Source organism: Solanum stenotomum, chromosome 6, assembly GCF_019186545.1.
Source record: "Solanum stenotomum isolate F172 chromosome 6, ASM1918654v1, whole genome shotgun sequence".
In the NCBI taxonomy this organism is placed as follows: Eukaryota; Viridiplantae; Streptophyta; class Magnoliopsida; order Solanales; family Solanaceae; genus Solanum; species Solanum stenotomum.
Genome location: NC_064287.1, coordinates 49,843,063 through 49,867,159, shown reverse-complemented (window position 1 = coordinate 49,867,159; position 24,097 = coordinate 49,843,063). Strand labels below are relative to the sequence as shown.

At 34.6% G+C, this 24,097-nt stretch overlaps 2 protein-coding genes across 5 annotated transcripts; one reads left to right on the top strand and one right to left on the bottom strand.

Moving 5' to 3' along the window:
* Nucleotides 1-1,307: 1,307 nt before the first annotated feature.
* Nucleotides 1,308-18,298, top strand: LOC125867092 (uncharacterized). Of its 4 annotated transcripts, XM_049547513.1 has the most exons (26): nucleotides 1,308-1,694; nucleotides 1,803-1,915; nucleotides 2,030-2,156; nucleotides 2,470-2,568; nucleotides 2,638-2,706; nucleotides 2,807-2,941; nucleotides 3,016-3,084; nucleotides 4,103-4,161; nucleotides 4,279-4,438; nucleotides 6,057-6,221; nucleotides 6,316-6,400; nucleotides 7,342-7,581; nucleotides 7,668-7,762; nucleotides 7,872-7,914; nucleotides 8,742-8,899; nucleotides 9,113-9,223; nucleotides 9,639-9,707; nucleotides 9,818-9,961; nucleotides 10,364-10,438; nucleotides 10,518-10,694; nucleotides 10,826-10,911; nucleotides 11,931-11,985; nucleotides 12,701-12,826; nucleotides 12,952-13,065; nucleotides 17,811-17,927; nucleotides 18,019-18,298. In XM_049547513.1, the coding sequence occupies exons 1-26, from the start codon at nucleotides 1,578-1,580 to the stop codon at nucleotides 18,082-18,084; spliced, it is 2,874 nt and encodes a 957-aa protein (XP_049403470.1). In that variant the 5' UTR covers nucleotides 1,308-1,577; the 3' UTR covers nucleotides 18,085-18,298. The 4 variants fall into 4 exon arrangements, 3 of the variants coding, with proteins under 3 accessions (XP_049403470.1, XP_049403471.1, XP_049403472.1); XM_049547514.1 differs by lacking the exon at nucleotides 2,638-2,706; XM_049547515.1 differs by lacking the exon at nucleotides 1,308-1,694 and having other exon boundaries at nucleotides 2,035-2,156.
* Nucleotides 18,299-18,757: 459 nt separating this feature from the next.
* On the bottom strand, nucleotides 18,758-23,288 carry LOC125867918 (probable sulfate transporter 3.3). The gene is made up of 13 exons (XM_049548505.1): nucleotides 22,853-23,288; nucleotides 22,719-22,767; nucleotides 22,362-22,569; nucleotides 21,954-22,125; nucleotides 21,115-21,180; nucleotides 20,919-21,032; nucleotides 20,722-20,838; nucleotides 20,360-20,486; nucleotides 19,979-20,265; nucleotides 19,697-19,887; nucleotides 19,522-19,604; nucleotides 19,369-19,445; nucleotides 18,758-19,061 (listed from the first exon to the last, which is right to left on the bottom strand). The coding sequence occupies exons 1-13, from the start codon at nucleotides 23,138-23,140 to the stop codon at nucleotides 18,903-18,905; spliced, it is 1,938 nt and encodes a 645-aa protein (XP_049404462.1). The 5' UTR covers nucleotides 23,141-23,288; the 3' UTR covers nucleotides 18,758-18,902.
* Nucleotides 23,289-24,097: the final 809 nt, after the last annotated feature.

Here is a 24,097-nt window from a genome sequence, read left to right as displayed (position 1 = left end):
TAATATTATAATGTTGAATTGATGAGGATATATTATCTCATGCTCATTAAATGTTTGTAAAATTTATTTGACTAATTCATTATTAGTCTTCCCTAATATCACATAGAAATTAGAATACCTAGTAACAAGTCCTTTCATATATATATATCATAAAAAAGACACAACATTAAGTCCATATCAAATTAAAAGATAACTTGCACATTAAAATATAATTTATTTGTCAAAATATTGACTTGCTTAATACAAATATTTACCAAATAATTGAGATACCATCAAGGCTTGATGTTGATGATATACTTCAATTAATTTGCCTTCTAGTTTGATCATCGCATTTTCAAAATTTGTCATTTTATTTTACTAATGCTACTAACTAATTAATTTTTTTGTCTATACAACATATTTTACCTCATTTGCCTAACCAATAACCCATATTTGTTAAATATTGAAATTTATATCATATTATTTGACAATTGTTAGAGAACACTTTATTTTTTCTTTAGTGTTATTTGAAGTTACGTCTTGTATACCAAGTTAGGAATAACATAGGCACTAATTGCAATTAACTATAACTACTTTTATTCTACAAGTTAACTTTTACAACTAGATAGAGTCATATATATATATTTTATCTCTCGATGCTGTATAATTTGCATATTTTCAAATTATTCCGTTTATTATTTTCTTTTCAACCTCTTCTCGCTCATAAAACTGAGTTAGTAAATTTCACCTTCTCGAAATTTCCTTGCTTGAGCAATAAAAAAAAATCTATGATTCTCATATCGAAAAAAAGAGCTAAAAGCCACAACACCTCTTATAACTTCACCATCAAAACCACGTAACATTTCTAAATTGTAACTCTTAAACATCAATCAAGTTGTTTCAGTCTTTTGAGCTTTGAGTAGTACATGTTATTAAAAAGTAACTATATGAGGTGTTGTTATGATTTTTTTTCACTTTTTTTTTTCAAAATTAAACTTCGAAAAACATGTTTGGACATAAAATCTTGAAATTGAAGTTCAAAACAAGATTTTTGAAAATAACACTTTTTACTTCAAATTACTCACAAAAAAGTTGAAAACAACTCTAATTCATATTCATAATCAAACACAACTTCAATTTTTAAATATCATTTTTCGCTCTTACAACAAAGCTACATTTTTCTTTTTCAAATTTCACAATGAAACATTATCAAAAGTTCCACCTTATAATTCATTTTTTTAGCTTTGACGAATGAGATGTGAGAGAAATATTGAAAACATTCCCGCAAATAATCAAAAGGCAATTCAACAACAATACCAACCATCTTCTTGAAATGCTAAATCCCGAGCGGGAGAGTTGAGTCTTGTACACGAAAAATCTCTAAGCACACGCATACATATCCATACAATACAATACAAGACTTGAATGTTCATCTCTTCTACAACACTTACCTAACTTTTCAAAGCAAACCCACAAAATCCCTTTTCCCCAATCCATAGGGTTTTACCAAAAATCCAATTTGAACCATTGAATTTAGCCCCAAAACGATAAAGTTCAATCCTTTTTAGTGAAACAATCGCAAATTACTTTGTGGGGTTATGGATGATGATGTTGTGCAGCGAGTATTGCAAGAAGGTGGCCGCGATTACTACCAACAACAGCCTTCTACTTCATCTTCTTCACCTTCCATTCTTCAATCGCTTCCTCTTCATGTGGTATGCTTTCCCTTTTCGTATCTTGAATGATCGTGCTGATAAGCTCGGACCCTTGTGTATTTGTTTTGGTATTTGAAAGTAGTTTTTTTAAATTTTGAAATGTTGCAGTCATTTGATCATGGATATTACTTGTTGGTAAAATCTATTCAAGAGCTTCGTTCTAAGAAAGATGGTCTTGTAACTGTTGGCATTGGTGGACCAAGTGGGTCGGGTAAAACGAGGTAAGCTTTGTTTATAGTCAGTCCTCTGTTTGCTTGTCATTGAGAATGGTAGACGCGGAGTGGAGATTTTATCTATTGCTTGGCATAATCATGTGAATTCAATCATTTCTGAAGCTTAGCGGAGAAAGTAGCATCTGTACTTGGTTGTATTGTTGTGTCAATGGAGAATTATCGTACTGGAGTGGATGATGGGAACGATATGGATTTAATTGACTTTGATCTTCTTGTCAACAATCTTGAGGTATGGTTTTTGTTCCATTTTCCATCTTTGTTTATTGAGGTTGGATTATGTATAAAAGCTCTTTGCTTTGAGGCCCAAAAAGGGTTTAATTTTTTTTTTCTGGTTTAGGATGATATAATTTTTTTGTAAAGTTCAGTTGTCTGTAGATTTCAGTCCCAACAGCCTTGGAATATATGATCTCCTCAACAAATTGTTCAATTGGCCTAATAATTTTGAACAGTTCACTTCATAAAAAAAAATACTGTAAATATTTTTAGAATAGTTTAATCTCCTCAAATTTGTGTTGTGGTCCTTTATCTGATCGTTTGGGCAGGACTTGATAAGTGGCCGTGATACATTTATCCCAGTGTTTGATTTCCAAGGGAGAAGACACATTGGTACCAAAGCAATAAAAAGCAGCTCATCAGGAGTGGTGAGAATGCTTACTATTTGTTTCCCAGTCCTTTTTATATTTGTATGTTGATGATCATTGTTTCTATAGGTAGTAGTTGATGGTGCTTATGCTTTGCACGCTAAACTACGGTCTTTGCTAGATATACGAGTTGCTGTGGTAAAATCTAATGTCTTTTCATGCTGCATTCTGTTTAACCATGGAGCAACTACTTCTATATGACTTAATCAAATAGAGTATACTGTGTACCTGTCACTAGGTTGGCGGTGTTCACTTCAGTCTTCTTTCTAAAGTGAAGTACGATATAGGAGAATCTTGCCCGCTGGATTCCCTAATCGACAGTATTTTCCCTCTGTTCAGGAAGCATATTGAACCAGACCTTCATCATGCTCAGGTAAATTTGAAGTCTTCCATGCTAATTGGTCTTCTTGCAAAATCCTATTCTTGATTCCCTATGTATTTATGCAGATTAGAATTAACAACAGTTTTGTGTCATCATTTAGAGAGCCAATCTACAAGCTCAAATGCAAAAGTGAGGTATGTAAGGTTCACTTCTAATTTCTAAATGTTGCTCTATGGAATTTAATGGTATGAGCTCTTACTTTCATGAGGGAGATTGTCTAGTCCACACTCCTGAATATGTATGTCATGCTGACATGATCGTTGACATTTTGTGTCCTCAATGTTGCTGGCCCTGTACAACATTTTCTTGAGCCTAGGGTCTTATTGGAAACAACTTCTTACCCCACAAAGGTAGGGGTAAGGTTTGTGTACGCCCCGCCCTTCCCAGACTCCACTTGTGGGATCACACTGGGCATGCTATTGTTGCATTGTTACTGGCCCTGATACAATTGGAAATCTTGTTAAGCATTTATTGATGGTGTTGACTGGTAGTTTACCCCCTTTCCAATGATAACACTTTTTCCGTAGCTGATTTGTGCTTTTTACCATGGCTGTGCACATGGTCTTATGTGTAGATTATACATTTGATCATTCAAAGCTATGTGTTCAGTTAATAGGCTTCTTTCTGAATCACTAATGTGATAATCTTCTACATCCTGTGTGCTGTATTGTCATCTGGCTTATGTTCTTTATGTAGCATTCAAAAATAATGACTCTACAAAAAAAAAAAAATTTTTTTACAACATATGGCCTTTTAGAACTTTAGTTGACAAAATCAGTTTCAAAAAAAAAAACTGTTTCAAATAACTTCTATTGACACCAAGTTACTCACTCATTAAATGTATAACCTATCCAACTTAGGGGATTAATCTGATAATTCAGGAGGCAGTGTTTGGTTTGTAATATATACCTCCAGTTCAGGAGACTACTATCTCCCAAATAAAGGGCATGCTTCTTAGGATCATTTCATTTTTCGACCTGTATTTTTAATATGAAGACGTGTATCCTTGTTTGATGGTGTAATCCAAGAAAGATTCCTGCTTAAGTTGTTTGAACTTTTCATAGTTCCTTAGAGTACTCTACCTTTATATACTGGCTGCGTTTATAATATAAGAAACATAAATCTGGCACTAATTAAATTCCTCTAGAGCAGCAAATCGAAGATGAGCATGCATCTCATGTATTTCATGGAAAGGAAGCACAAGTCGATAAGTGAGTTCTAGGCTCTAGGTTCTTCCTAGCACTGTGGCTGAATTATTTCCTCCATAGTGCTTGTACTTTTCTTTGTAATGATTAGTCACATCTGACTTTCTGGAGCTGTGTTCATAGTTTTATTGAGATGTACCTAAGACCTCCATCTGCCAGTGAAGAAGCACGCATTAATGATTGGATTAAGGTACGACAGTCAGGTATCAGATACTATCTATCTCTGGGCGATCAACGGATAGTTGACAAAAATTTCATCATTCGTCCCAAAGCCGAATTTGAGGTAAGTGGTTTATTCTGATATTCGAGTAATGATCTATGCCTCAATTTTAAACTAGTTGAGATTAGTTATACAAATCATCTATATGTGTTGTATTCTATCTAGATTCATTTTATTCCAATAATAAACAATTTGTTTTTTTCAGAAAACATGAGGTTCTCTAAGTAAGAGGTTCTCTAAATCTCTCACTTATACTTACACAAATATACAAGTCTATTTACAATAAAAAGGTCCTTATTTTTGAATAAAGAGACTTATAGAAAACACCAGACCTAGTGTAAGTGTAAAAAGAACAAGCAACAACAACAACAACATACCCAGTGAAATTCCACTAAGTGGGGTCTTGGGAGGGTAGAGTGTACGCAAACCTTACCACTGCTTTGTGGAGGTAGAGAGGCTGTCTCTGAAAGACCCTCGGCTTAATTGCATCAAACCCAAGTAAAAGAAGTAGAAAACAATGAAGAACGCATAGCCATATATAAGAAAAGCAGTGTAAAGTCTACAAGAAAGAAACAAGCCTTAATCAAAATTGTTGGTATTATCTGAGCTTAGTCCACACTGATTTTGAGATATTTTAGGCCGTTTCAGATTTTCTACATGATCTTTTTGATAGTCGAGAAATCCCCGAGGCCAGTGTGTTCAAAACTCATAGGATAATGGGCCAGCCTCTTAACCTCTTTACCATTCTTCACTTAAATACTTGACTTTTGTTTGCCGCAAGGTTTGACCTTCGATGTGCAGCTAACCCACATATCACAGACTGATCAATTATACCAAATCCCCGGCGGCAACTCCCCGTGTGATTTTAGGTTTACTTCATCAATATTCACCGCGGTCAATCATCATAATATCACACACTTGTTTACCGTTGCTTATAAAGTTCTTATTTAGATCAAATTATGAGGGTGTCTGGATTGACGTATCTTAAGTGCTTTTGGCTTTTAAGCACTTTATCTTTTTTTTGTAGTGTTTGGGAAAGATAAAAAGTGTTTTTACTTTTAGGCCAAAAAGTACAAAAAATAAGCTAAAAGCTAAAAGTTGGGTAGTCCCAACTTATGTCTTTTAGCTTACAAACTATTTTTTATAAGCCAATCCAAACATCCTCTATCTCAGGTGACCTCTAGTTTTATCCTCTAATTTGTACTACATGGACCTCTAATTGTGGATTTCACTGGGTATGTTGTTGTTAAATATTTGCAATAGCTCGAGGAGGAACCTTTTCTAACTTGTGGCCCAAGGAAACTGTAGTCACCACTTGCAATTAAACGCAACTAAGGAGTGATCATATACTAGACTTATTCAACTGCAGCAAAGCTTTCATGAAAAATAAAGGTCTGCAGAACTGAACTGTCTGGTTCATGGATATGTTGTTGAGCGGACTGTGGTAAAGGATTTAGTTTTAGTTTCTCATTGCATTAGAGTGATCCTAATGAACTTTAATGAACTCAAGATACATCTCTTTCAAAATTAATTGTCTGTCATTACCCTTCTCCATCGGATGATCTAGGTTCATTAGTTGCCTTAATATTTCATGTTAATGTTTCTTTGTGTAATCCTTTCTGTTTATTGCCTAAAAGCATTTGTCATTGTTCTTACTCTTACTATATTGAAATTTTTGTAGGTTGGACGGATGACTCTGGGTGGATTACTGACTTTGGGATACAATGTAGTAGTAAGTTACAAAAGGGCATCAACATCAGTTGTTGAGGGCAACTTCTCACTTTCACTGGAAACCATCGATACGCTTGGCGAGACATATCTAGTTTTGAGGGGAATAAATCGAAAAGTATGTATTATTTTACCTCATTCTCTGAAGTGCCTGCTTCTAGGATGGTTAACCCATTGTGTTCTTCTTCTTTGTTTTCATACTGTCTTTTTAGATGGTTGGAGCTGAAGCATCAAGGATGGGTGTTAATGGACCTTGGATTACTAAATCATATCTAGAGATGGTTCTGGAGAGGAAAGGTCATCTCTTGGATGCAGTTTCATTGTTGTTTTGTTTCTCCCACTGGTTTAAGAGTAGCCCATTGATTTATCAGTTCAAAATTTAATCGTTTGAACTCTTGGTCAGTTATAGTAATGAATCTGGCAGAAAATCTGGCTTTTCTACTAAGATAGTTAAACGTGAATTCCAGAGTGCTTGTGAATGTATAAGAGATTTTTGAGTTTGATTATGGTGGTTAAGCTGTTGGGTTTCCATCTTTTCAAACATTATGTTATAGATAGGACTCCATAGTTTTGGGTTTTGGTGTAGCTTTTATTAGCAATGACAAATCTAACAGTGTGTATGCATTTTTTTTAGGGATTTTCTTAGGAAAGTAATGGTGGGTGAGGGCATGCCACCTTCTAATCTTTTGACTGTTGCTTGCTTGTGGTGGCATCAAGAGCTCTTTGATATTGACTTTATACACAGAATTTCTTTTAAATCCGTACCTTGTGCAACCAGAGAATGTGAATGACATGACTCTTCTTTGGAAGTAGGGGGTGATGACATGTATCCTCTACTGTGCCCTTGGCATGCAAGGGTCTATGGAGCGCTAGAAAATTTATATTTCTCCAAGGAAAATGGTGAAAAAGGAAAATTCATTGCAACAATTGGATAGTATAAGCAAATCCTAAGAAGCTGTCATTCCTGATATCATCACAGGCTAGAATATCATGGATAGGGCTAGTGCGTGTTGCCTAGTTATGATTCCTGGGATCCACAAACTTAAACATGTCAAAAGTTTACCTTCATTGCATCTTCTTGATGCCTATTTTATAAAATTTCTTTATCAAAAAAAAAAGGTTTGCCTTCATTGGTTATTGACTAACTTTAGGGTGACTGTGTGACTCTTGTACATAATTGGTGATGTGACTTCAACAAGCAGATATTTGTGTTCTGATAAATTATTTTGCATTCGTAGGGGTACCACGTCTGAATACACCACCATTGTCTAATGCACCTAATGCTGTTTTAGCCAGCAACCAAGAGAGGCTGTTCACAGCTCCAAAGCCACTTCGTGTGAGTTCAAACTCAGCTAACCGGCTAGAAGATTTATCCCAGCCTTGGACGCGTTCCCCCACGAAGTCCAAAATGGAACCTGTGTTAGCAACATGGCAATTTGTCTCACTGGATCCAGCACTTGCTCATGGCTTTGTTATTGGTATGTTTGTCTTACTGGCAGGAAGCAGTGACCTACATGTCATCTATTGTCCATTTGTTTCAATTCCGCTTATAAAACAGCAACAGATCCTACTTCTTCCAGGGATGCCATGCAGCTTGCTCCCATGCCTGATTCATATGATTTAGACAGAGGATTGCTTCTTTCTGTTCAAGCAATCCAGGTTCATTTTATGGGATTAGCCATTTTTAACATTTTCATCGAATCCTGAGAACATCTGCTCATTCTTTTCACAAACAGAAATTTAGTTTTATTACTGGTTTCTTTTGCAGGCTTTGCTGGAAAACAAGGGTCTTCCAGTTATAGTTGGAATTGGTATAATGAACAACAAAGTTCTCTCTTTTCCCCCTCTCCCAAAATATACTGAAACTCATCCTAACTGAAGTTACCGTGATTTCTAATTATCCAGAACTGTTGCACTAACAAATTTTCTCCAAGGATAAGGATTTTTTGTTGTTCAAAAAATACTTGTTAGCTATACTGAAAGAAGGAAAAAAGTGTAATTACCCCTATACAGATTTTGGAACTTCATTTTACCTCCCTGTTTCATACTTAAACTGCAACTGCACATTCTATTTCCATAAATCATCATCAAACTATCTAAATATTTTTTAGATAGAATTATATGAATTGGACAAAAAAATAGCTAGAATGTATCCTCAAATAGAAGAGAATTGCTTTTGGAGGGTATTCGGGCTTTTATCTTAGTTTTTGCATATAAAATGTATTCAATGTATACATGTAAGAGGGTGAAGCAACTGATGGTTTTCAATACAGAAGGTGTCTCTTAACTAATTTCCATACCACAAGGAGGCAATATGCTAATTTTAGAAACCCAAAAGGAATAAAGTGCTTCTTTTCCCTAATTAAAACATATCAATGTTTTAGTTTGATCATGAAAAAATATAGTTATTTAACATTGAACTTTGACTAAAATGGTAATTTGATTTCTAATATTGGTCCTAGTAAATATAGTTCTTGCTATACTGCTACTGGATCCTTTGGTTAGAAATAAATGTTGAGAAGTTTTATCTTCAGTCAAAATTGTCATTCGCTATCTAAAATAAAAAAGTCAATATGTTTTATATTGAGTAGCATCTTATTTAGCCTCCCTTTTTTCCCCTCTTTTGTTGCCATTATAGGAGGTCCGAGTGGATCTGGGAAAACAAGTTTGGCTCGTAAGATGGCAAATATTGTTGGCTGTGAAGTTGTTTCCCTTGAAAGCTATTATAAGTCTGAACATGTAAAGGACTTTAAGTATGATGATTTTAGCTCACTTGATCTCGGTTTGCTGTCAAAGGTACAGCATAATCCTTCCTTCTCTTCTGCTCTATAATCTTTTCTTGAAATTGATGCTCCGTTTGTTACTTTGAATGAAGATGGAAGGCGAATAAGGTTACCAACAGAGTCCTTTTTTCTTTTCTTTTTTTCCCTACCAAAGTCCTTCAAATAGATCAGTAAATTATGTTATTAAGAAATTCTCAGTTCCTGAACTTGTTTTTGTCATTTGTAGAATATCAGTGACATCAGAAATTGCCGAAGAACGAAAGTACCTATCTTTGACCTTGAAACAGGCGCTCGTAGTGGCTTCAAGGAGCTTGAAGTTTCTGAAGAATGTGGAGTGGTATGATATGTAACAATCCCCCCCCCCCCCCCAAAAAAAAGTAGAAGAAAGAAATAAGAAGAACAAGACATGAAAAATGAATGAGTGGTGGTGTTATGCATGAATTTTTTCTTACTTCTACTAAGTCTTTGTACGATCTAAATAAGAAAAAAGAGGGTATAGGTCGAATTAGGTGAGTAAAATTGATTTCCTTCTAAAAGTTGTGAAGTTTACTGTGGGTTTAGCTATTAGCTTTTGCTGTTTAACCTTCTATAGTAATTAGGCAAGCTAGGTTTTTCTTCTTGTTTTTGTGTTGGAACCAATTTTTGTAGGTCTCCAGCATGTCCTTAATGCTGATGAATACAACATTACCTTTCTCCAAAAGAAAAAAAAAAGTAATTTGGCAAGCTGAGTAAGATCTGCTTAATTTGGCTAGGTCATCTTTGAAGGTGTTTATGCTTTGCACCCCGACATCAGAAAATCACTGGATTTGTGGATTGCTGTTGTAAGTATGATGAAGTTGTACATGATAATATTGAATTTGCTTCACTTTTTTGTGAAGGCATTCAACTAAGAAATTTATCACCAATGATTTTATTGCCTGTTTTGGAACAGGTTGGAGGTGTTCATTCACATCTTCTCTCTCGAGTTCAAAGAGACAAGAGTAGAGTTGGCTGCTTTATGTCACAAAATGAAATCATGACAACTGTGTTTCCAATGTTCCAGCAGTACATTGAGCCACATCTTGTTCATGCACATGTTAGTCTATTCTGGAAATACGTTTACTTTTGACATTTTTTACATAGTATTCACTAGATAGTTTAAATTTGGACATAGTTGGGCTTTGGAATTTAATCATCATCTAAATCAAGAAGAATTTGCTACTAGAAATTTGAGTAATTGTTCTTTTGTCATCAACTCTTAATAATGTTAATTTTGCATGGCTACAATGTGGAAGTTCATGTAATTACTTCATTTTTTTTTTGGTGCTTTATGTATGACTTTATACTTCATAATAAGTAACAGTGCATGAGATAAGTCTTATACAATATCATGTGATTGAAGTGGCTTTTGACATAAAGTGGTAATAGAAATCCGATTATCTGTTATTTAGTAAATTGCTAGCAATATTCATGGTGCTTTGCCTTTATTGTTCTGCAGCTAAAAATCAGGAATGATTTTGATCCTGTGCTCTCCCCTGAGAGTTCATTGTTTGTGCTGAAAAGCAATAAACAGGTCTGTTGCTTCCTTTCTGCTACTAGGAAGGACCCAGAATAATTTCATTTTGTTACTTTAACTAGCAAACTGTTTACAGGTGGCATATCAAGACATTTTGAGAATTCTTGATCCTACCAAGATATGTAGTTCCGTCCAGAATTTTATTGATATATACTTGAGGCTTCCTGGAATACCTGCCAATGGCCAGTTAACAGAGAGTGATTCCATTAGAGTCAGAATATGTGAAGGAAGGTTCGCATTGCTAATACGTGAGGTGTGTGGTTTGAAATGCATACAAATGTAATTATCAAAATTCAAAGGACATGCTGTACAGTTTCTTTTTCTGAAAATTATGTGCAAATGCTTGACCATACTGGCTTATGTTTTCTACTGCTACATATGAAGCCTATAAGAGAAGGAAATTATATTATTCAGCCGAAAGTGGACTTCGATATCAGCATTAGTACTGTTGCAGGACTCCTTAATCTTGGGTATGTGGAATATTTGAGAATGGAAGCTAGTTTTTATTGGGCCATTTCTTGCTCATGCATCCCTTCATTTCCATGTTTCATAATTTCATTTGCTTTCCGCAGATAATGAGTATACTTTTGTTGTATCAATAGTTCAGGGCATTTTAATCTATCTTTTTCTCACCAATAGTTGGTCCTAGCTTTATTCTACCATTTTCTCCTCTTACGATAATGAGTAAATAAATTACTTGTTCTCAGAAATAGGACACAATCTGATTGCAACCTACTTACTGGATAAGCCCTCAAAATTGCATGGAGAAAGCAAGAAAAAAAGAACAAGATACAGATTGCCAAAAGGACAACAAACCCAGGCTCACTTTTCTCAAAATGACCCTAGGAAATATTGAATGTCTCTGCAATCCGCTGCTCTATCCTTTTTCTTCCATCTAACACTTCTTTGTTTCCAAATAAAGGTAACCATGTTTTCACACAAAAAACTCATCATTCGAACTGTTGAGATGGGATCTTACAACCCACGGTGGGTATCTTCAAAAAAAATAAAAACATAATGGTTGCCCTACAAAATCAACTAAAGGTTCTACTTCCTCCACCATATCTTGATTTAGCTATGATTTAGATCATTGAAGCCTTCCACTTAGCCACCAGTTTTCAAACTTGAAATAGGATCTCTACTATTCCCAGTTTCCACATTCTAGCATAATAGGGCTATGATCAGCTATGTACGATATTCTTAAAAGTTTCTTCTCATTCCATGGAATAGAGAAACCTATGCAAGCTGCACTGTGATGATTAACCCTCCTTCCATTTAACACTTCTTGGTCCATATTGTCCCAATTTATATGACCCGCTTTCCTTTTTAGTTAGTCCCAAAAAGAATGACACATTTCTATATTGAGTAATAATTCAACACTAATTCAAATGTGAATTGGCTCTTATTATGCAGTTTTATCTTTTGTAGGTTATTTCCTAGTCAGTCTATTTTTAATCAAATTCTTATGCTTCACAACTTCTGATTTCAGGTATCAAGCAGTCGCGTATATTGAAGCTTCAGCTTATATCTACCAAGATGGAAAGGTACTCCCAGTTTTGTGGATACTTTTTATCATACTGAAACACACTAAAGACTTGTCTATTGTCTTCTGTGAGAAATAAGTGAAAAGGAAGATGTATCCATGACTTAAATGATCATGGAATATAAGACATCTGTAGGTGTGAGATATAATTTATATCTTAAACTGACGAAAGACCAGCTTAGTAATAACACTTGGGCTAACTCAAACATTTTGTCATAACTGGGTTTAGATCATGGAATACAAGGCAAATAATCTTCTTGAGAACTTCTTGAATCAGTTTCAGCTTTAGATCTTTGTGGAGTTTATTTTGTCATAACTGGGTTTTCAAAGCTCAATATGTATTTGAATGCTTATCCAATAAGTAGATGGATGATCAGTGATTGCTTTTAGCCTGTAGCATACAGTAGACAGTTACGATCCATATGTGACTACTGATATGAGTTCTTTTAGTTGCTATTGAAGGTCTTCAGTAGTCTTCCTAAGTGTTTCACAGTAATTTTGTTGAACCTGATTTACCTTTTATCCGATGTGCTTCAGGACTGATTCCTGATAATTTAGGTTCCCTGCTAATATGCTGCACTCTATCTCCTTCACAATTAGTTTCAACATTAAACCCTTTAATATATTCCGTGTTATATATAGTTGATCTTACCTATTAAGGTACACTTTTTCATATTCGACTTTGTTTCTGGGAAGTAAAGGGTTCTTCTTTTCAGATTCTTATAGAGGTTGATCATCTACAAGATGTTCCTAGTCCTTACATACAGATTAAAGGGATCAATAAAGAGGTTGTGGCAGCCGCTGGCTCAACACTCAAACTAGATGGTTCATATACCACAAAGGTTTCGACTTCTGGCTTCTTTTTTTTCTTTTCTGATTTGACATTGCTATTACTATCAGACGGATGTTCTATCTGACGTCAGAAACAGTCCAAACTGATAGCTTAATTTTCTAAACTTCTTCACAGAGTTATCTTCAACTAGTTCTAGAAAGGTTGCCTGCACTAAGGGGAAATTCAAGTGGTATCCATTCTCAGCAGGCAGCAAGGCTGCATGAACTTGTGGAATATATACAATCTCAGGTAATCTTATTTGGTGGGCTGGCATACCTCAATTTTTTGGTTTCTCTTGATTGATGTATTGATATTAGATAAATGTAGAAGGAAGCTTCAGAAGCACTGAAGCTTGGTTTTGCTTATACGCGTGATAATCTATGCCCTTTCCTGTTATGGTGTAGTAACTTGGAAGTGGCCGAGGCCAATATTTACTTCGATCATTTGTTTCTGAGTTTCTCATTGTTCATGCATTTGCTGAGACACATTTTGTGTTTAACTATGCCGTTAGTGTTACTTTCCACTCTTACAAATCAAAATGGAAATCGTCAAGTTAGCATTTGATACAAATATAGGATTTCGTCAACAACTCACAAGATTTGACTTAACCTTTTGATCTGAAAACTTGATTAGGCTATTGGATTAATGATGGTAGGGCCACTGATTGACTTGGATGATGGTCTGGACATGGTTGTTGCCTTGTTGGAAATGGTTTTTCTTAATTAAAGAAGAATGGTTGTTGAAATTGGTTTGCACTAGAAAGTCTGCTGATAGTTCGGTCTTCCTCCAAGCTTGAAAATCTTCAAGGCTATCCATGAGGTTTCATTTTCTTGTTTTGTTTTGTTTTATTATTTCTCTTTTTTCTTCAAACTATATAAAGATCCTTCTTGGTGAACTGTTCCTTTTTCTTTTAATATGAAAATTAATATCTTTGGTCCTTCGACTATGGTTTTTTTATGCTTTAAACCTTGAGCATTGTTTGTTTCATTTTTGTTCCTCCAACTAAAACAATTTGTTCATTTTTTATGCTTTAAACCTTGAGCATTGTTTGTTTCATATCTGTTCTTCCAACTGAAACAACTTGTCCAGATTTGTCCTTTTACTCAATTTTTGGGTTAAAACCCCAACTCAGTCCTTTACTTAAAGCTATAAACTTCCTAATCCCTCATTTGGTTTGGTTTGTGATTAGCTGATGCTTTTTCACTATTTTGAGGTATGATGGGGTTTTATGCAATGCTACTATTGTTTGGTTCTTATACTCCCTCTTTACCAACTATGATGGTGCAATCACTCTTTTGGTAATCAACAGTAAATATGAGTTTTCTAACATTTTAAATATTGAAATTGTGTTACATACTTTTTAGTACCTTTAATGCCTGTATATTGACCCTCGTTCTTCAAAAAAATAAGGTGCATTGACCCAATTAATAGCAAAATAAGGTGTTCAAGTTAATTTAAATTATTTTAGAAATTGATGTCCCAATTGATAGCAAAATAAGGTGTATTGACCCTCAGTACTTCGAATATCATCACCTTTTAGGAAAGAGGGAGTACACATTAGGGTACATTATGCACTAAGAAAAGTTGAGAATTGCCTTTAGATGTAGGTATCATTTGTGCGGCCACATGTCTTGTTTTCCAATCTACCTTGGAGAGAAAAAATCACAAGTGGGTTGGACTTTGGCAAATGTCTAGTACCTAGAAAGGTCCTTTGGTGGGTGTTGGAGAAAAAAAGTTCATAAATATAAAATTTCGTAAAGGACATGAGGGAGTCATCATTAGCTTGAGAATGGTAGTAGGGTATACAAAAGCGGTTCCCATAACCACCTTGGGTTGACACCACAGATCAGCATTGTGTGAGTGCTTCTTAACCTTGGATGGATGAGCCAACTAACATAATACAACATGAGACTAACGGGATTGCAATGCCCAAATAAACAATTCAGATAGCTAGGTTTGTTGTTCCAAGAGAATGGAATAACAAATGAAGATGTATGAAATGAATGTCTTGACTCAAGAGTGAAGGATAAAATCCCAGGCATAATGTGTAAACTGGACATAGAGAAGGCATATGACCATGTTAACTGGGAGTATTTGCTTGGAATTCTACATAGTATGGGTTTTGGGAGGAAGTGGATAAGATGGATAAGGTTCTGCATTAGCACTGTCAAGTTCTCAATACTAATAAATGGTTCTCCTGAAGGTTTCTTTCCGGCAAGCAGAGGCTTGAGACAAGGTGATCCACTCTCACCTTTCTTATTTTTGCTAGTCATGGAAGGCCTGAACAGTATGATTAAAACAGCGCATATAAATGATTGGATAAGGGGTTTTAATGTGGTCAAAGAGGTGAATACTAGATTGGAAATCACCCATCTGCAATATGCAGATGACACTTTGATTTTTTGTGATGCAGAAGATAGCCAACTAAAAATTTTGAGGATAGTTCTCATGCTATTTGAGTCAGTATCAGGGTTGCACATTAATTGGAGAAAGAGTCACATCTTTCCAATCAATGACGTGCCTAGAATACAAAATCTGGTGGATATTTTGGGTGTAGAAATAGGACAGTTACCAACAACATACTTGGATATGTCTTTGGGTGCCAATAGCAAATCCAAAGAGATATGGAATGGAGTAGTGGAAAGATGTGAGAAAAGATTGTCTAGGTGGAAGTCTCTATTTATCAAGAGGTGGTAGATTAGTGTTGATTAACTCAGTCCTGGATGCATTACCAACTTACTTAATGCCAGTTTTTCCCCTTCCAGCAAAGGTGGAAGAAAGAATTGATGCTCTGAGAAGGAATTTTTTGTGGCACGGTGAGAAGGAATATAAAGGTTTCCACCTAGTCGAATGGAAGACACTGCTACTATCCAAGAAGCAGGGAGGACTGGCAATCAAAAATCTTAGGAAGCAGAACAAAAGTCTTCTCATAAAGTGGTTGTGGAGATTTCCTTTATAAGAACAATCTTTGTGGGATAGGGGGATCCAGGCCAAATATGGGAAGGAAGGACCCTGGAAGACTAAGGAAGTGACATCCACATATGGAACCAGTTTGTGGAGATCAATTAGAAACTTATGGCATGGTTTCTATGCAAAAACTGAATGTAATGTGAACAATGGGAGGAAGATCAGGTTTTGGGAAGATAACTGGTTAGGGAATGGAAGCCTCAAACGCTTGTTCCCGGATATTCATCACCTGAACCAACAACAAGAGTCGACTCTTTATGAAGTTTGGTCTGAACATGGATGGAACCTTACCTACAGAAGACTGATGCAAGACTGGGAGGTGGAAAGATTGGCTGAATTTTATGGAACACTTGATCAGTTCTTAGGATTCAAGGATGGAGAAGACACTCTTAAATGGAAATGTCATAATAAAGGTTTATTCACTGTTAGTTCTGCATATAGAATTATGAATCAGATGGGATCCCAAGTTAACTTTCTGCCTTGGAAGCTTATATGGAAGGTTAAAATACCATATAAAGTGGTAGTTTTTACTTGGTTGGTGGTGAAAGAGGCTGTACTTACACAAGAGAATCTTATGAAGAGGGGAATACAAATGTGCCCAAGATGCTGTTTTTGTGAGCAGGTTGCAGAGACAATTAATCATCTGTTCTTACATTGTAAAGTGGTTGGCCAGCTGTGGAAATTGTTTACTAGCTTCAGAGGTAAAAGTTGGACTGTTCCAGGGAGAACAGGACAGGCTTTAGAAAGCTGGAATATGGAGGGCAGTGGCAGCACAGACAAGAGTAGATGGAAAATTGTCCCAGCTGTTATTTGGTGGACCATATGGAAAGAAAGGAATTCTAGGAATTTTGATAACAAGAGCAGCCCTCTGCACAAGATTAAAATGAACTGCATTATCACTTTTTGCTATTGGTGTAGTTCAGAGTATATAGATGACCCTGTGGCTATTGTAGACATTCTAGGGTCCTTATAAAGGTGAAAGGAGGATCTAGGGATAGTTATCTTTTTTCTTCTTTCTTTTCTTTATCTTTTGTTTATGCCCGACACACATGTATGGAGGGAGGATATGATGTAAATTTTTGGATACCAGCTTTGAGCTGATGATTGATATACAAATGTTACCTTTATCAAAAAAAAAAAATCAAAATAGGATGGTTAAAATGGAGAAATGCTACCCAGGTGTTGCGTCATAGAAAAATGTCTACCAACAACGTTATATGGTGAGTATTGGAAGGCTAAGGTCCAATACATCCACAAGATGAGTGTTGCAGAGAGTGTGGATGCTATATGCGGTCATACAAGATTAGAGAAGATTAGAAATGATTATATTTGCTAGAAAGATCGAGTTGAACATATCGTGGATAACATGAAAGGTCGCTTGAGATAATATGGTCATGTCTTGCGTCGACCACCAAATGCACCGATATGTAGATGTAAAATCATGGTGAGTGAAGGTATTGAATAGAGACAAGGTAGGCGTGAATCATTTCGAAGGAAGTTGTCTCACAGGACCTGCAAATTGCAATTTCTTGGGATCTGTACAAATTTAATGAAAGATAAGGCACAAGGAAGAATAAGATGAATATAGGAGATCTCTACTTTATGTCATGCTTTGCTAGGAGTTGTTTAGCATTCCAGAGATTTATATGCCTGTAGAAAATATAAAGAATTTTTAGTTTTTTTTTTTAATTTTAATAAATATTTGCCGAAGGAGTCGCTAGTTTTAACAACAAAAGCCATATGGATGACAGCCTGACAATTTCAGTAAAGAAGCTCTTTCTCGTGCTTCCATTAATTCATGAATCATAGATGCCTTCATGTGATACACCACCTATTTCCCTCATCTACTAGTTTGACATTATGGTATGCTTTTACAGTGTTATAGTATATAGATTGAGCTCACTCACATAATACTCCGACGTTGTGGTATGTTTCTACACGGTTATAACATCTAGGTTGAGCTTACTGTCGGAAATCAAGTGTAGTGATTAGTCAGTCTCTTTAAGTGTTTTGTGTATTGCAAACAGGGAAGCAGTACATCTTCAGAGTCCTCACCCAGTAGAGAGATTTCACCTTTGGATGGTGTAATTGAAGACATGCAGTCAAGAATTAAAAGGCTTGAACGATGGCAAATGATTAATACGGTACCTATTTCCCTCGTTTTCTTGACTGCCCCCCTCCCTCCCTCTCTGTAAAACTTTTAGTTCTGACTTAAATTCTATTATGTAATCACAGGTTCTATGGACATTTTTTATGTCTGCTTTTGTTGGTTATTCACTCTACCAGAGGAAGAGACAATAGTAAAGGTTATAGAGTTGATTCAGCAAAGCTACTGCTTGACACCATCAGTGACTGACTCATTTGAACATTAATTAAAGAACAATCTCATAGCTTTTTGTGATCGTCACATTTTTATTGGGTGACTGATCTCCTTCTAATCGACTTTCGATTTAATGCCCTCTAAATGTATAATTTGTGGCTCCATCTTTGTAAATACTAATCTGTAACTGATCAACAAATCCCAGTCATACATAGTATAAGAATCAATCTTGCAAAAGTTTTCTAATCAAAAGTGATTTTTTTTTTGTGTCCTTGCCACTTGTATGTGTTTTAATGTATGATCCCAGCTAACTTGCATTCATTGACTTCCTTTATTTATAGGGTAGTCTCTAATTCCTTGCTATACCATGTACAAGTTTTAAATGTCATGTCGAATGAAACAGAACCTAAAAATATTTATATACATCAATACATACCCAATTTAATCCCATAAGTGTAGCTTGGAGAGGGTAGAATGTTCACAAACCTTTACCACTACCTCGTAGAGGTAGAGAGGTTGTTTCCGGAAAAGAAAAAGTTGTACTTTTGGATACATTACAATAGCTTTGGTGCCAATGTACCCCAGTCTTAGAGAAGTTTGAATTCACCATAACCAACAACAAGAATAACTATTCCTTTCAAGTAAAAGATGAGGTTGTTTAAACAAATTATTTGTATTGATATGAATAATGCTTTCTTAGCTAATGTTTTGGTTGTACAATTCAAGTATTGTAGTGAATCTAAAAGGTGATTGATAGAACCAAATAGAATTACAAAGCTTATACAATAGAAAAAAAATATCAAACATGTTCTGGTATTTGATACTTTACAGTTGAGGAAAGTGAAGCTACTGCTTCATCAACTGTTAAGAAAAGGACACCTGGTCTCATCAAATTTTTGGTTTCATCAGCTCTTTGTAGTTTTTCCATTACTTCACCTATTGGATTCACCAACACAAACTGCAATAGAATAGAAAAAAGAGAAGTGTTAAAGAGTAGTTTGATTTCATCTGAAAAGTAAAACAGGTAAAAAGTCGTAAGTAAATAGTACCATACTTTTGACTTTTAACTTATTTTAAAACTTTTTTATAACTTTCCTGAGACTAAAAAACTACTTAGGTAAAAAGTCGTAAGTAGATAGTACCATACTTTTGACTTTTAACTTATTTTAAAACTTTTTTATAACTTTCCCGAGACTAAAAAACTACTTAGAAGTCAAAAACATTTAAAAATAAGTTAATCCAAATGGGCACTTAGTGGTACTTACCTCAAGTCCTTTCTTTTCCAATGCCATACTTAAATCCTTGAACAATGAGATTCCACTTGTATCAATAGCACTCACAGCTGCAAATAAGTTTTTGTTATAAGAAAGAGGACAGTTGAAGGAACTGTTTCCTGATTGAAGGAAGGAAGAACTTACGAGACAAATCGAGGACCACAACTCTAAGCCCCGATTGTTTCTTGGCTCCCTCCTCCTCGTAGTCTTGTATCCATCTTGAAATCCTTTTAATGGCAAATACATAAGTACGGAAGGAAGAAAAATGTAATACGATGCAATGCAATGTAATGCGATGCAGGGCAGTTGTAGTACTAACCTTTCTTTAAGATAAGTAACATTGGCAAAGTTGATTGGAGCTTCAATGCTTAAAATGAGAAAACCAGCAACACTCATAGCTTCTTTATAATGATCAACATTTCTATATATTCCAGTACCAGGTATATTCCCTAACATCACTGTTTTTGGCCTTGTAATTTGCATTAACACCTTTAAAATTGATATGCCAATCTGAAAGAGAGAAAAAAACAGAACAAAATAAGGCTAACAACACTCGTAAAAAGCAAGTAATGAACGAAACAATGAAAGGAAGAAACTTTACTGCAATGGCAAGACCATCTTGAACAGAAATGAATATGACACCGAAGAATGCACATAACAAGACTAGGAAATCAAATTTATCGATTTTCCAGATTTGAAAAGCAGCAGGGACGTCGATAAGTCCAATAACAGCAGTAACGATGATGGCTCCGAGCACAACATTAGGAGTGTATTGGAATAGGGGCATGAGGAAAAGAAGTGTAACCATCACTGTCACTGCCATTACTATGTTAGACACTGCTGTTTTACTTCCTGCATTGTGATTCACTGCTGACCGCGAGAATGCACCTGATCACAAGTAACGTTTGTTACAACATATATATATACATACACACAATAAATCGATGATAAAGGCCGAGCATGATCATGTACATATACGTACCGGTTGTGACATAGCATGAAGTAGAAGAACCAACCATGTTCATAAGCCCAATAGCAATCATTTCTTTGTTTCCATCCACTTGATAGTTCTTTAAAGCAGCAAAAGTCCTCCCCACAGCAATTCCTTCCTATATTTTTTTTTTACAAACACATCAAGTTTTGCCATCATACTCTCTCTCTGTTCCATTTTATGTCACACCATTTGACTTGACACGGTTTTTTAAGAAAAGAAGGACGACTTCTAAAACTTAAGGTCTAAAACAATTGTTAGATATTTGTGTGTCTGAACATCCTACTGTGTGATATTCTTTTCGAGACGGACTAAAAAGGAAAAATGTTACACAATTTGAGTGTTCAACTTACAGTAAGTGAAAGGATGCCAGTGACAATTCCAGTTTTGATTACAAGTCCCATGTAGCTTCCACTAAAATGTAGCATGTTCCATGATGGAGGATTTAATCCTTGTTGTAATTTTCCAATCTATCAATAAATAAAGATATTGATTAAACAAATATATAGTAAATAAAAAAAATTAATTGTTTGGTTTTTTAGAAACTTACAATGCTAATGCCATGATTTTGACCTTTGATTGCAAAGACAATAAGGGTAGATATAATGACAGATAAAAGAGGGGCACCTGCTGACACCCAAAATAACTTCGGTTTTCTCATACCCTGTTTTCAAAAGCGTTACAACTTTGAAATCGCAAGTAATATGATATGTTTAAGATCACAAGATTTAAATGATGATACTTACAATGTGTCTGGTCAATAAGAGGAACACCAAGAAGCAAAATCCCATTAATATAGTTTGCCATGACCACTGCACATACAATATTACATCAGTCAAGCCCCTCAAACTAGTACTTTTCCCATTTCAATTCAAGTGTGTTACTTTCTTTTTTTGTCTGTCCTAAAAAAAACATCTCTTTTTTAATTAATAAGTTTCCCAATTTCAATATTTTATATGACAAGTTTAAGATTTAAATGACTTTCATTGTTTCTTAAGTTTCGTGCTCAGTCAAACTAAGACCATAGGACGGAGGGAGTAATAAATATGTAAGTGAAGTGAAGCACCTACTATCGTTTCCCTTTAAAATCTTTTTGGACTCAAAGGGTCAATCCCTTTGACTTCAAACAGTACAGTAAAAATTTTATATTCACAATGAAACTACTCTTTCCATCTCAATTTAACTATCTTTTTATCTCATTCTATATTTAGTAAGTTTTTCAATCTCAATATCCTAGCTGTTACGTTTAAGACCACAAAATTTAAAAAACCACGCACATCAATAAGTCAACACCACAAATTCAAAAACAAATCTTTATTTCTTAAATTTCGTATCTAATCAAACTATTTCATTTCAAAATCTTGATTTCACATGATTGCATTAAAAGCCAAGTCAGCATGTGAGTATTCTTTTACTAAAGACACACAAATACAATTCTATGAAAATTTGTGCCAAAAAGCTGAAAGACTAAAAGACAAATTTAGTTTTATATAATCCCAAGACAGGCAAATCAATACAATTATCAGTTACATTGACTATTAAACTATAGATTAAAAGGGGGTTAAAAGATAGAGTAGTAATTAACCTCATTAATTGTGTGGAAAACAGAACTTAGAACAGGGATAATTGCCATTTGCTTGGTAAAATTAGTGATGCCAAGAAGACCCTTGAGTTGTTGTAATGACACTATAATAGCAGCTCCAGCCATGAATCCAATCAATGTTGCTTTTGAAAGAAAATCAATAATAAACCCAAGTCTGCAAAATTCATAAAAAAAAATATTTCAACAAAACAAAAAGAATTTCAAGTATTAACAAAAAAAAGTACTTCATTCACAATTTATGTGACACATTTCGAATTTCGAAATTTCATTTTTAAAAAAATTGAAAATTCTATGAGCAAACTCTCAATCAAACTTAAACTGTTTGACCCTCGAAAAACGAAATGTATCGCGTAAATTGAGACAGAGCCACAGGGGAGTATATGATTTTACCTTAAAAAGCCTAAAGAAGCTTGAAATAGTCCAGCAAAAAAAGTAGATGAAAAAGCAAGTTGAAGGAACAAGATTGGATCTTTAGTTGGAGACACCACTTCTCTCAACATAGATCCTAATACAAGTGATGCAATTGAAACTGGTCCTACTGCTAAATCCCTTGAACTTCCAAGAACAGCATAAACAAGAGGAGGCACAAAACTCGAATCTACAATATCAGTAAAATCTCATAAGTGAGGTCTGAAGAACGCATAGTTACAAGTGGGGTGTATGGTCTGGTAGAATGTACTCAGACCATACACCCCTCTCTCTGCTCGAGTACAACATATCAAAATAACAAAAAATAACAATACTCACAAAGACCAACAATTGGAGGTAAATTAGCCAATTTTGCATAGCTAATCCCCTGCAACTCAAACAAAAAAAAAAAACAGAATGTTAACACATGTATCAACTTTAAAACAGAGAAATCATCAAAAAATGGAATGAACCTGAGGAATTGCAAGACTAGCAATGGTGAGTCCAGATACAATATCAGATTTAAACATGTTGAATCCATAATTAGGACACCATTCAAGTATAGGAAAAAAATACTGAGCACCAAGAATCAGTTTTTGTTTCATTGTCTGTCCTTTAAATTGTCTTAAAGGATCATCAGGGAAGAAAGTTTCTTTAAGGCTGTTTTTGAGTTTCAACAAAGTGCTTCTATGTGGTGGTGATACAACTTTATGCACCTCAAAACTACCTGTTGTTATATCTATAACTCTATTTTCTTCCATTTTTTGACACAACAACAACACAAACTAGTACTAGTACTGGTTAATTTATATATATAGTAGTGTTGAAACAGACTTAGAAAATTGAATGAAATGTAAAAGTGTGGAAAATGGGGAAATGAAAATTTTCATTAAATGGAAGGGTACACTTATCTAAGAAGGTTATGAAATTTATATAAAAGAGTCAGAGTGAGAATACTAAGGTCGGTATGGCGGCAAAACTACTCTCATTCATTTCTGTTATTCCATCTGTCTTAATTTATGTGGTATAGTTGGACTTAACGTGAAATGAAGAAAGATTGACTTATGAAATATATGCTACAAACAAGTCATAGATGATTGTGTGACTATATATGAAGTTTATGGTAAACAAGTTTGACGGGAGTATGTCATTAGGGATAAAATGGATAGTTAAAATTAAATTATTACTAAATATAGAAATATGTCAATTTTTTTGAAATTGACTGAAAAGAAAAATGAGTCAATTTCATTTTTATTTTGTTACCTAGTATTTTTCTAGAGTCAATTTTATTAATTTTCAAACTCAAATTAAGTTATATTAATTTAATATTTTGAACTAAAAATTTAGATATTTAAAAATTATAAGAAAATATTATGAATTATAATTTTTTTATAACAACATAATAAAAAAATATATTTTAAAATATTAATCAATATTCATTTAATTTGATTCTAAAAAGAATTATGACAAGTAATGTCCTATTCATCTTCTTTGACTTGTTTGAATTATAAATTTTACTATTCTTAAAGTGGTAATAAAATTCTTTTGACTCAATTGAATTATAAATTCTTTCTAGGAAAAAAACTCAGACCCAAAAAAATCACAAATCCAGAGCATCAAATATATGCAAATAATACAAATATGATTCATATTTAGCTAATTAAAATGAATTAATAGTTTAATAAATTGGACGAATACTTTTTTTTTTTTATCCATTT

What these genes read in the sequence shown, in the direction of transcription:
- LOC125867092 (XM_049547513.1), top strand. Translation starts at nt 1,578, where the DNA reads ATGGATGATGATGTTGTGCAGCGAGTATTGCAAGAAGGTGGCCGCGAT. An exon ending in GTCCCAAAGCCGAATTTGAG is followed by an intron (nt 4,439 to 6,056) that starts GTAAGTGGTTTA and finishes AAATTTTTGTAG; the next exon opens with GTTGGACGGATGACTCTGGG. An exon ending in GCAGGACTCCTTAATCTTGG is followed by an intron (nt 10,912 to 11,930) that starts GTATGTGGAATA and finishes TTCTGATTTCAG; the next exon opens with GTATCAAGCAGTCGCGTATA.
- LOC125867918 (XM_049548505.1), bottom strand. Translation starts at nt 23,140, where the DNA reads ATGGAAGAAAATAGAGTTATAGATATAACAACAGGTAGTTTTGAGGTG. An exon ending in GCTTCTTTAGGCTTTTTAAG is followed by an intron (nt 22,126 to 22,361) that starts GTAAAATCATAT and finishes TGAATTTTGCAG; the next exon opens with ACTTGGGTTTATTATTGATT. An exon ending in TTTTCCACACAATTAATGAG is followed by an intron (nt 21,181 to 21,953) that starts GTTAATTACTAC and finishes TTGTATGTGCAG; the next exon opens with TGGTCATGGCAAACTATATT.